General features: G+C 37.7%; 1 protein-coding gene and 1 non-coding gene across 2 annotated transcripts; both read right to left on the reverse strand.

Annotated features, from left to right (window-relative positions):
* Nucleotides 1–146: 146 nt before the first annotated feature.
* Nucleotides 147–2111, reverse strand: HPODL_01995 (putative membrane protein; the record flags this gene model as incomplete). The annotated part of the gene is made up of 1 exon (XM_014081604.1): nt 147–2111. One exon carries the CDS (start codon nt 2109–2111, stop codon nt 147–149), a length of 1965 nt encoding a protein of 654 aa, XP_013937079.1.
* Nucleotides 2112–3942: 1831 nt separating this feature from the next.
* Nucleotides 3943–4026, reverse strand: HPODL_05398. Its single transcript has one exon. It is a non-coding gene; the product is annotated as a tRNA-Leu (tRNA).
* Between the last annotated feature and the right edge of the window lie 9161 nt (nt 4027–13187).

Here is a 13187-nt window from a genome sequence, read left to right on the forward strand (position 1 = left end):
CATACCTAACTTAGCATTCTATACATAAAAAATCTGGTAGCGCTGACTTCATGTCCAGACTATGAAACCTAGATCATTTTAGGTAGAAAATGATTCAACTAAGGCTAGAAGTTCCAGCTAACGACAAGATGTAAATTTTAGAGGATTCAAAACACTTCCTCCAACCAAGGATCAAACCAGTTTAGACATTCATTAGCATCAATTTCGTTGTCTAGCATGCTGGACGATTTAATCCCAGGCAAGCTACCAGTTGGGGAGCTGGCAATGATATCATCATTAGGTCCTCGTCCAACATGCTCAAATTCTAAGAACCGATATTCATTCACTGTACTTGGGCCGTGATCAATTCCAATTTGGGCCAAAGTATTAGCTGCCTTTTGCATTCTCAAAAAACACATATGGTTCAAAGTTTTGATCGCCCACACACACTCTGTAGACATCGATGCTTTTCCTTTGATTGCTTTTAGCAAGCTGATTGCTCTCCTGAAGTTATTTGCAAATTCCTCGGTTTGAATACCAGAGTATATTAAAATAACGCTTATTAGAGAAATGTTGAACATAAGAGACAAATTCATCCACCACGGAACTTCCAGTTCTGCCTTGCTCCTCATGTTTTCAAAGATATCAAGCGTCTGTTTGCTTTGCTCTTTCAGGAGAAAAACATCGGAGGAGCACCACTCAACGCAGGAATGGCAGTCAATTAATGCTAAGAGTTGCTTATTGTAAAGTGACAAATATATGTCATGATAAGTTAAGTATACTTGATCCAACAACAGCCGATCAAATTCATCGCAGGACATATCTGAGTCACACCAGTTCTTAAACTGTGAGAGCTCAGCTGCAATATTTTTCAAGAAAGTTTCATCGACACTCTTGTTTCCAAAAGCATGTTGTTGTAGTCTGCCTGAATATCTCCCTAAGTAAATCATTGAAAGTGCTGGCTTCTGCAACCATCCATCACTACATGAAGTTCCATCTAATGGGGGAAATTCCATATTGATGGACTCGTCTTGGATTTCACACTGTCTTCCGCTTTGCCAAGAGTACAATCTGTCCCAAGTATAAACTAACCAAAACATCCTTTTGGCTTTAATTTCTTCATACACTTGGTCCCTGTTTGCCTTGGTGTTTATCTCAATGTTGAGCAACATTCCTTTACACATTCTAATAGCAGATCCCAATGAAGTATATGATGAAGTTTGACGGTGCGCTGCTCTTAAATAGAATGTTATCAAAACCCACGATTGAATTAATTCAAGGGACTGCCACTCAAAACTTAATTTTGACACGGTTTCATATGCTGAGTGAAACAAATCTTCCTCCATTCCAGGTTTGAGTTCTATTGAAATCCTATTTGGTCTTTCTGGATGATTTTCCGAAAATCTGATGGCTATTGCAAATATCAAATAGAGGATTGCATTGAATAGCTTGGCAGCTTTTGTGTCTGCTGCCATTATCAGATCATTAACATACTTATGGTATTGGTCCATAAATACAGGCTCGTGAATCATGCAAAATAGGGGATTTACCTTATGGAAGAAAAAGTCTAATAGCCAGGCACAGAGATCTGATTGTTTACTAGGATTCAAGATGAGCGGCTGCACTGCAAGTGGCATTTGATTAAGATAGTGGCCTCCTGACATGTTCCATCCATAAAATTGTAGGCGAGGAATGGAAAGGCCTTCACGTTCGCTGGGATGTAATTCGAAGAAAAGAGACTTTCCTAACTTGTTAGCTAGAATTGCATCGTGTCTTGTGACTCTTCCGGTTCTCCTTCCATCCAATGACAAAATGTTGCTCTCAATCGTTTTATTACTACTTTGTGCATTTGTTGGGAGTTTATTCATTAAGCTATTCTCGAGATTTTGGATCCTGTTCTCCAAATAACGAATATAATCATCCTGGGTTGGTTTTCGGCGGTCAACGTTGTGATCTAAGGGGCTTTTTCTCGGTAAGCTGCTTCCTATTTCAGTAGAGTATTCGCAAAGCTGAGTACGACGTCTGCAGTGAAAACAAGGTTGTTCGCCATCACATTTGATTCTCCGAAACCTGCAGTATGTGCAAGCCCTCCTAACTCTCGATCTTTTGGATTCACTCTCGTGGCCAACCATCTGTGTTATAGAAACTATCTTGCTAATCTTTTTTGCGATTCAAATTAGTGATACACATACAAGGGCCAAAAACTTTATCTTGCGAGCGGTCCGTTCGCGGAAAAAATGGTCCGTTCGCGGAAAAAATGCGGATCGCTATCGCGATGCACCGAAATCACATTATTCAGATTAAAAAATATTGAGATGATCCGTTTAACGGGAACCGCAAATTGCGGGCCCCAATTAACGACTTTCAAGCCTTCTATGCAGAATGGGCCATATAAAAATGCCCAAATTTCACAGTTTCAGATCTGATTAGAACTAAACTTAAATCAAGAGGGTGAAATGAAAAAGTCTATGGAATTTGACGAGGATGAGTTCCCAGAGGGAGGATTTGGATGGTTTGTCGTCTTGGCATCTTGGTGTGGAATGGCATGCACATTCGGCATGGTAAACAGTTTTGGAGTGTATCAGTCTTTCTATCAAACTGAGTTGTATTCTGGAGAAAAAACGTTCAAAATCAATATCATAGGTTCTTTACAACCTGCATGTATGTATTTCTTTTGCACTGTGACAGTCTATCTCCATCACTATTTTGGCGTTCAACTTACTGTTGCATTGGGTGCTTTCATACAGCTCTTTTCATTGATGATGATGTCTATTACGAACAATATATGGCAGTTGTTCCTTACGCAGGGAGCGTTGTTTGGATTTGGAAGTGGTATAATATATTTCTCTGCCTTAACGATCCCTATGCATTGGTTCAAAAAAAAAAGGCTTTTGCAATTGGAATTGCCAGCTCTGGTTCCAGCATCGGTGGAGTAATTTGGCCGATTGCTGTTAGGAAGCTCATATCAGAGGTAGGAGTTAACTGGACGAACAGGATTTTGGGGTTCATTTATATCCCAGTGGCAGCAATACTAGTTCTTTTCTTAAGACCTAGGTTGCCCGTTAAGCTTCAAGAAACTGATAACTTCCTGTCCTTGTATCGCTTCCGATTTTATTATGATCTTACAATACTAAGAAGCCGGAAATATTTGATTCTGCTGTTTGCTTTCATTATCTCACAAATGGCGCTGTTTCCTGGTCTGTTCCTTACTGATCTGTATGGCCAGCATTTAGCACAGAAATTACACAGATCCTTATTCGACCCAGCTTATTATGTCACTTTTTTGAATGCTGCCAGTTTGTTTGGTAGAATCCTGCCCGGCTTTTTAGCTGATGTGTTTGGCCGACTCAACGTTCTTATACCCTTCATGTTATTATCGGGTATTCTTCCTTTATCTCTCTGGCTTAACTCGTCTAGCTCTGACATCGTGTTTCTGATCTTTGATGTAACATGGGGCTTTTCTTCGGGAGTTGTTATTTCTTTATTTCCGACTATCATCCCCCAATTATTTGGTGTTGAAAAAAATCAGAACCGAATGGGATTACTTTTCACATTCGCTGGAATCGGAGCTCTCTTTGGGCCGATTATATGTGGTGCATTTCTACCTTTAGCAGGTAGTGTGGAGCAATATCTTACAGATTTCAAGAAAGTCGCAACATTTATTGGCGTACTATTCTTGGTGGCTGCTGGATCATTGTGCTCACTCAGATTATTGATCTCAAAGAGTTTCTTTCAAATCTTGTAAGTCCTACTGCTATTAAAAAACTGAAAACTATTCTATCCTAGTATCCGATACAGTTAAAATGATCATTCGAATACTGGTTTTATGGATACTCCTCAAGTATACACAGAACTGTCAAACGAGAACTGCACTTTCAGTCACGAAGCATTCAACGGACAAGTTTTTCATACCACAGATCTACATAATCGATTGTGAAAAAATATAAAAAAGAAATAATCAGTTGCATACAGCAGGGTTCGAACCTGCGTCCCATCACTGAGAATAGAACTTGAGTCTACCGCCTTGGACCACTCGGCCATGTATGCTTGATTACTCAAGTTGGAGTTGATTTTTTGTCACAAGTGAAGAGCTTGTAATTCTCTCCCTCTATTTTTTTTAGCTAAGGTGCTACCTCGGTGACCATATGTGCAAAGTGGTCTTTGGTTGAGTCAAATTCTAGATCTTGGAAACAGAAGACCCTTCTATTTTCCTTGTCTAGTATTTGGTTTTACTAATCACAGCTACATATCGTATATCGCAATATCAGTCATTTACTCTCACATCAGTTGTTATCGAGATATCGCCCCCCCTAAACCTCATTTTTACAGAATATGTATAGTTCACCAAATTGGATCTGTTTAAAAGACGGCGACATTATATATTTAAGTACGAATATTTAAATAGAGATTTTTTTTAATTCTAGGAAATCAGTTGTAGGTAAAAATTGGAGATACTATGATCTTCCTTAATGTGACGGCATCAATGGTAATGCAATAAAATATGATTTAAAGCTGCTTTCTCTATTAGGCCCAATGAGAAGCAAATAATTGCTTTTTCAAAGCTATTGCTTCCGGGATTGGTGGGCATATCAGATTCTGATATGCTGAACTACCAACATGGTCAATTAACGTATGATCACTCAGTAGATCTACCACCACCTGCCACCTATTTGAAAGTCACTCAACTAATTAGCAAAATCGACCACATGAGCAGATGATAAACCCGGGTCGTGGCAAAACACGCGATATCATCTAATGCGTGCTGGTGAACATTCTAATAGTCTAGGAAAAAGTCTGACCTTCGTTATATCCGAGACGTGTTATCTCATGTTCTAAACTGATCTGCAAATAAAAAGTATTTGAGATTCATGTTCCATGGATGGGATGAGAAAACATCTGAATATGGGAGGCGTCGTTGTTGCCATACATGCAGGCACTTGACCTTAACTTAAATAGGATAGTGATGGTAAGTTTATATAAATTGTATAATTATGCCTTGAAACTGAATAGTACTTTTACTAGCGGTGTATTTTCTCAGAAGGAGAATCTCAACCTCATTTTCCACGAAGGCGGACGGACAGAGAAGACACTATTATCTCATCTCATCAGCTCACAAGTTGGAACGTTTCACATGCTGTAGTAGCGTAAGATCAACCCAGATGAGAGGACAATGTTGAGCTTAATGAATCTATTAATTGAAAACTAAACTTGAGCCTTATTCTGAAGCTTAGCTGGGATTGAACAAGCAAGATCGTCCAGCATTATTTCAGGGTTGAAATGGTATTTACCTTAACTTCAAGGTAGATACTTGGGGGAATGGGATCCTTGAAAATGGTGAGATTACCTACCTTTACCAGTCAAAGTGGGCACAATTTTCGAACTTGGTACCTGTTGAGATAAGATAGTCATAGATTATATCATGGCTGTGCGGCTTATCCTGATATGAAGGTTTATCGGTCCTAGCACATGCATAATGTGAGCCCATTCTCAGATATGCATATGAGACTAACCAAATAATATATAACGGTGTGTCATATCCCACTCGTAAGTGAGGCACTAAGGTATACTAAAGATATTAACTATCTGATACATAGTCACACTATTGAAGGAAGAGCAATGATTGTAGACATTACACTCATCAAAACAAAGTTTCAACAGTACCCAATAAAACAAACTCAAGAGAAACTGTCAATGTTATTTTGACCAGTTGATTCAAAGGTATGTGTGTATATTCTCGATCCTATGTTGGGGATAGTATTTCTAATACCTTACATTATCTTCTGCCACTAAAAATTAAGAGATCCTGAATGAGACTGCACATTATATTCTTAAATCGCATACCTTTTTAAGTTCACTGTACTATGACTACCTATCTTAACAGTCTGAACATAGACATTTGAGTCTCCCATTTCAGCAACGTCCATACTTCCTGGTAACAGGAGGACTCGCAAAGGAGACTAGTTGTTACATCACAACCTGTCGATCTGATCTATTGATATATATTAGCATACATCCTGATATAATATATTCAGCTCGTAAAACGGTTATCTTAGTTATAGGGTACTTGAACGGGTTATTAAAATAGATATTCATGTTCAACAGGAAATGCCTTTAGGATTAATCCACCAGCTTTTTTTCTTCAACGGGGCATTACCAGAAGAGTAAAAGCTTGAATAATGGGTGCCTCTAAGTCAATTTATGTTGCTCATAACGTCCATTATTTGGCACGAGATTGAGTCCAGGTAGGGCGGCTAGGTGTCTATTTTTATCACACCGAGTTGCAGCTTTGTATGAACAAGCACTTTGAGTTTTGAACTGAAGTTCAATGAAACACGACCTCTCCACATTTGAAATTTAGCCGTAGGGAACGAGTTGAAAGTGTCTGCCCCCTTATTAGAGATAATTAGTTTTCATTACTTTGTGCGATAAGAGAATCCAGAAAGTAGAAGATCCGCACGTATTTAGATCTTCAAAAAGAAAATGCGTACATGATCTGAAACTAAACGACTAAAGAACAAAACATAAGGTATTCTCTAAATAAGTTGAGCACCATATAAAATTGCTTTCCGGAATGTAGACTAGGGAAAACCACAGTCGACAAACACCCTTCATTATTATAACAAAGTGATGGATATAGTGTGACTATTTCTTTCCCACTACAATGATAAGGGCAGTTTTCGAATTTTGAGGGGGTAGATTTATCAACGGCAAGATCATATCTTATCTTTGTGCTCCCACGACTATTTTTAGATGAATAGGTAACGGTAGCTAGGGAAAAAAATATACGGCATGCCCGTAAAACAACTGCATACAAACTGATGCAGTTTCTGTTCTAGTTGGAGAGCCGTCTATGACGACAAATTATCAAAAAGGCTTTTAAGTTCTTTATTCACCTCCTGGGAACTTTGTTTGACTACAAAACAAATTCTTGGCAGGAGAAAACAATGTGAGTAATAATTGCTCGCAAAAAGCAACTTGCTTGCAGATAGTATACTTTTCAGGACGCCAATTTGAAGCTTATTCACTTCTTTATTCATGACTAAATGCATGCTTCGATGATGACTCCAATCCAGTTTATTCACGATAAACAATTAAACATGTTGGGACAGGTAAAGGCTTTTGAATAGGAGGGATAGGTGATATGAAGGGGTGGAGTACCTTGAGTGAACTCGATGAAGTCATGTATGGGATAGCTTTTAAAAATGCTGTTTTGAGTTGCAAGAAAATGCTACCGACATAAGGTTTTGATTGCACGCAATTAATAATGCTGCTTTGGATTACTTCAACCTCAAATTAATGTTGCTCAGAAACTTCCTCGAAAGTCATAAGTGTAGGACTATACATCAATCAATATCAACTAGATTTGTTTAAAGTGGGGAGTTTTGATATTGAAACAGGCTTTGGGAGAAAGCTTTTAGGACCAAGACAGACAAGTACAAGATTCTGATTTGAGAAGCACATAGCTCAAACACCTGCGTATCAACAGAAAGCCCTGAAACGTTGAATTGCTAGATTCTGTCTCTTCATACGGTGAGAGCTTATTTTTTTCCTTCTTTAGATAGGACCACGAGCCCCATGTAGACTTTCAACATCAGTATAATAAGTTTAGTACGAACAATTTACTTCCTTATCCAAGCTATCACCAGCGACCAGAATTACTTGATGCACGTGAAGTGATTAAGTGCACGAGAGTCCCAAAATGTAATTTTTCATAGTATTCCAGATTTAAAGAATCCTCTGAATAGAGGTCTCGTCAGAGCTGCTCTCGTGAATATTGCTATGTGTAGTGATAGCAAGGGGCCGAGTGTACATCAAACCTTTTAGCTGCGAAGAGTTTACCGAGCGTGAGATCGCCAAAAAATGAATTCCTGGTACCGGAATCGTCGAAGTTGGCCTCATTTGTGGTTTAATGTGATAAGCACTTTGTGTTGCAGCTGCCTTCAAAGTTTGACAAGAGAAATGGTGGAGGAATATACTTAGTTAAAAAAAAGACTTTGAAAATTTTATGCAGTAGTCGATGCTCACTTACCAAAAGGCAAAAAAGTAAAGATATATTATCACGTTGTATAAAATCAGATGCCCACTTGTGTACTTTATACATGCTTTATGTGGTAAATGAAATGTATGATTCCTCCTATGAAAACTAATGAAATGTGCTCCGACGATGCAACGAACCCGAAAAAATTAGGCAGGGAAAGCTTCGCTTATAAACGGCATCTACACATATTTCCGTAAAAGGTTTCAGAGATTTACTGGCAAACCTATGAATTGATTAATCAACAGACACATAATCCACAGTTGATTCTTACACTCCTATGGAACAGCTTCAACCGCAACCTTCATTTTATTGATTTTCTAATCACCTAAATAGAAGTAACTGTAATCCAGCATATTATAGACTTGCCAACAAACTTTACCAATGGCCTTTAAGATACTTATTTTTGCCGGTTTGGTCGTTTATTTGGAATACTTGAAGTTAGTCTACTGAGATCAGGTGATCACATATTTGTTGAGGTTTTGAAAGAAACATATACCCACTCCAAAATGAATTTTGTTTGCGGATGTTATCTTCATGACACAAGTACATGAGTCAGGATCATGGATAGTGTCTAAAAATATTTGTGAATGTCAAATTCAATACATAAGTTCTCATTAGTTGGTGTCAACAAACTAGCTTACTATTTCTGATCGACAACTAATCAGGTTTCTTTATTCACATTATAGCCAGCTTGGTATGTCTGTGGGCATTATTTATCCCACACATTCTGTCATTTGCACCTATATTATCAAAATGGTATGAGCTCTAAAACTGTCAATTGTGGAGGAGAAATAAACTCCAACATTATGAATCATCAAACTTCATTGAAGCGTCAACCTACAGATGGCTTTGTTGAGAGAAGATAGTCATAGATTATATCATGGCTGTACAGCTTATCCTGATATGAAGGTTTGTTGGTCTTAACACATGCATAATGTGGGCCCATTCTCAGATATGCATATGAGACTAACCAAATAATATATAAGGGTGTATCATATCCCACTTATAAGTGAGGGACTAAGGTATACCAAAGTAATTAAATATCTGATACATAGTCACACAATTGAAGGAAGAGCAATGATTGTAGACATTACACTCATCAAAACAAAGTTTCAACAGTTTCAACAGACTTGAAATTTTCAAAACCAGACTCCTATACTATTTAGTCCACATCCCAATATAGACATAGAGGAAGCTAATACGCATGGTAGAACAATAGAATTATATGGAAATACCTAGTAACCAGCATCTAAAAGACCCTTGCTCATGAAATCGAACGGAAAAATACATCAGAAGCTAGCGCTCTCATTATTTGGTTGCATTTTACTCCCACAGCAAGTTTCATGGACTGGAAGCAGGCATCTGGGGATTGATAAAGATGCTTTCTTCAATCACTTGGACGGCGTATCAACCCGCTTCTATAAAACTTTTAAGGGACTCTTGATTAATTTATCCTTTGAAAATGGAAAGTCAGCTTGTTGAAACTTTGTTCTGATAAGTGAAATGTCTACAGTCATTACTCTTCCCTCAATAGTGTGACTATGTATCAGATAGTTAATATCTTTGATATGCCTTAGTCCCTCACTCATAAGTGGGATATGACACACCCTTATATATTACTTGGTTAGTCTCATATGTGATTTAGATTTGTTTCATCTGAATCTGATGCACATACTATGCATGTGCTAAGACCCATAAACCTTCATATCAGGATAAGCCGCACAGCCATGATATAATCTATGACTATCTTATCTCAACACAGCTTCCTATCATGGAAAGGATTCTGATATAAATTTACGATACCTAATCCTTGGGTGTTGCACGACTCTTCGCAATGTATTGTATTTACTACATAATTATACTGTTGAATGTCAAAGAAATAGGGTTTAAAATAAAGCTTATGACTGCATTTTTACAGCACATGTTTCTCACAGAAGTGTTACTTTTCCCCCTCTAAATCATTTGCTTCCAAGCACTAGAATGCAGTTTACTTCATTTCAACAGTGTGATAGTACCTATCTGAACGTATAACAATAATGATTGAGCTAAGTTCGAGTTAGTGTATGAATTATTCCAGCCAAATAAAAGTTTTCCTACAGTTCTCATCGGAGTAGCATGCGATCGAAAGCAAGGGAATTTAAAGGTTTTATGTACGTAAGAAAAGTAAACCCCCTCGCATGCAATCATTGTGTCATAATATAAAGTCATGCTACTATCCCAAGTCGAAAGGTTTGCGGCTCCACACAACTAATTATTTGCGTTCTGTTCTGAGGGCACAAAATATGAAAGATATTTTTGTATAATGTCACAGAACTATTTGCATCAATATCCCTACTACCATAAGGCTCAGATTTGATTAACAACCCCACCAAGTGAATTTATGAATCACGCAGACATAAACACACCAACAAATTTGCGCTGCTGTTGGGAACACATCACAATAGAAAGAGTTGAACAAAAGTGGAACTGAATTTTCTTCAAGCTTGAGATGAGATTATATATGCCGGAACGGTCTCGTGAAAATAAACTTGTTTCGATTTCAAAAACTTTGAAAGTTTGCGGTAGAACAGAAAATTCCACCGTACTTCGTTTTGCCTCGATTGGTAGTCGTATGATCAATAAAGCCAAGGTTCATGAAATTAATGAAATTGGTTGTTAATTCAATGGCTAATCGCACGCCTATCCCTTGAATTAGCTTCCAAATTCAATGTAAACTTATTGCATATGTTGACGTTCAGAATGTTTGGTACCAAAGTTTCATAGAACTTTGTAGATCCACAAGTTGGCCGTTGCATGATTGGATTTACTTCTTAGCTGGAATTGTGTTGAGCAACTGCTAATAAAAGGTAATTTTACCTTTATACGGCTTTGGCTTCAAGAGCTAGATACGCCAAATATAATGTCTTCACGAAAGGAGACAAGTTTTCTAGTCTTATGCCTGTTTACGAAGCTCAGAAGTGTCGTGGCCAAGGGTATATCTAGATCAAGTATTCTTCCTTAGCATGTGATCAGATCCATGAGCATACCCCAATAGTCGATATGAGATCGAAAGACCCTAGCGACTGATTGATCCTGAAAATCTAATGGTCTGATTCAAACAAGTATCTCATCCAGATGTTTCAAGAGTGAGGCCCCGGGCAAGATAACTGCATGATTCAATTACCATGGGAAATTTCACTAAAAATAAGACAAATGAGAATACCATGCATTCATTAATGGGCGTAAGCACGGTCAGATCTATCCAGAGCATGTGGGGCTCACCAATCAGAGAAACCACGGTAAGCCTCAATCGGGGGTAGGCTTGTATTGCCACCCTTGATGATGGTAGTACGTGCTCCAAGGTTTAAAATTATCTTTATCTGACCTAAATAACTTCCACTCGTATCTAGTACTACATCATATCAATCAGGCAATCAATCAGGCAACAGTTTGCGGTCTAATATACCAGAGTGGGACATACCTAAGGGATTGGAGTTCTATGAAAAGGCTTGGATTAACCTTTGCAGTGTAAGTGATTTATTAACTTACTAGGGGCCTTTATGTAGATTTGTGGCCTTACGTTAAAGGTATTCATGTAAGTAACTTACTGAGAAGTTGATTCAAGAGCATCTTTTCATATAAAATCCTCTCACAACAGAACTCAGATGATGATCCGATGTTCCGGGCCGCAAACCTTTCAATATGGGATATAATGCATCACTAAATCATCATAGTATAGGGACGTATCAATCCTCGGTAATCAACCTGGAACCAGAATTATAGGGCTTCAAACTATATAGTTTGCCCTGATGAAATATGTGCATCCCATGCTAGTAGTTGTTATAGTGATGGAAATCAATAGCAGAAATCACTGACCAATAAAATTTACTGGCAGCATGTATGTTTTAGATTGCAAACATGCCATTACTAAAAATTACTAAAAGAAGTTTTTAAACTTAAATTAAATTTAAATCTCTGAACTTGTGTAGAAATGCAGTCATAAGTTTTTTCTCATACTTTTTATCCAACGTGAAACATAACCGGAGGGATATCCACTCTCCTTTCTATTTAGGTTCATTGCAAAACTATATTTCAATGTTCTCTTACATAGGACTAAAAGTCTGTTGACAAGTTCTTCAGTCATTTAGCTATAAATCGTCACTACAAGGACTGATATTAACCTTCGGAAACAACTCCAACATTCGATTTTAGGTTTTATTTTGAGTTCCCACAAAAATGCACTTCAGTAACTATGTGGCCCATAGGTCCAGCTAATATGATAATTTAAAAAGGTTCAGGCTAAGCAATTTAAGGTAAATAATATTCCATAATCTATGCAACCGGTAGTAGTGGCAAAGACTTTCTCAGCAAGTATTTCAACTGAAGACGCTCTCAGCCCAAGAATTGGATCACATAAGCACGATGGTGAAATTTCTCTTTTTGCTTGGTCCCTCGTTTTGGGGCTAGGGAGTCCAAGATCTTTTTTAATTATCGAAAGCCAACGACTGCATCGACTGCGTATCTTCATATAAGTAAAAAGACTGTCAAATTTCTAGCCCATTTGAAATGAGTAATTCAGGTAATATGATTTGTTACAGTGTATTAAGTAAATTCAATAATGCAAAATGGAAGCTACATTCGCTCTACATATTCACAGATAATTAAAATTTAAGCTTAATTAATCACTCTGATAAATGTTTGGTGTCATGTTTATGTCAATCCACTACACAGATTGATTACCCCAGAGAGCTTGAGCTATTTTTGACTTTGTTCTGAATGAATTCAAAGCAAAATTTTTATCAAATATGTATGCCTAATACAAATTCGAAAGTATGTGGCTTCGGGTATTGGTGCAAGCTATTGAACACATGATACTGCCTGTATACAAATGATATATGTAATATGGGTCGGGAAGAGACGTTCTTAAACAGAACAAAACTTGATGTCAATAAGTGGACACCGTGTATTTTTATTTACTTGGTGACCTTGAAAGGAAAAGAAAACTTCAAATCTTTAATTTTAAATACGGGAAATAAAAGTATCGGACATCGGAAGGAAACAATCTTGCCAGACACTATTTTCAATTTTTTCGTTGTCCGCGGCAGTATCTGATATTCTCTCAAATTTGTTTGGATGCTTTCAGGATTTCGGATTAGGTAGACTGTTGAAACTTTGTTTTGATAAGTGTAAT

This window comes from Ogataea parapolymorpha, chromosome I (assembly GCF_000187245.1).
Source record: "Ogataea parapolymorpha DL-1 chromosome I, whole genome shotgun sequence".
NCBI lineage: Eukaryota > Fungi > Ascomycota > Pichiomycetes > Pichiales > Pichiaceae > Ogataea > Ogataea parapolymorpha.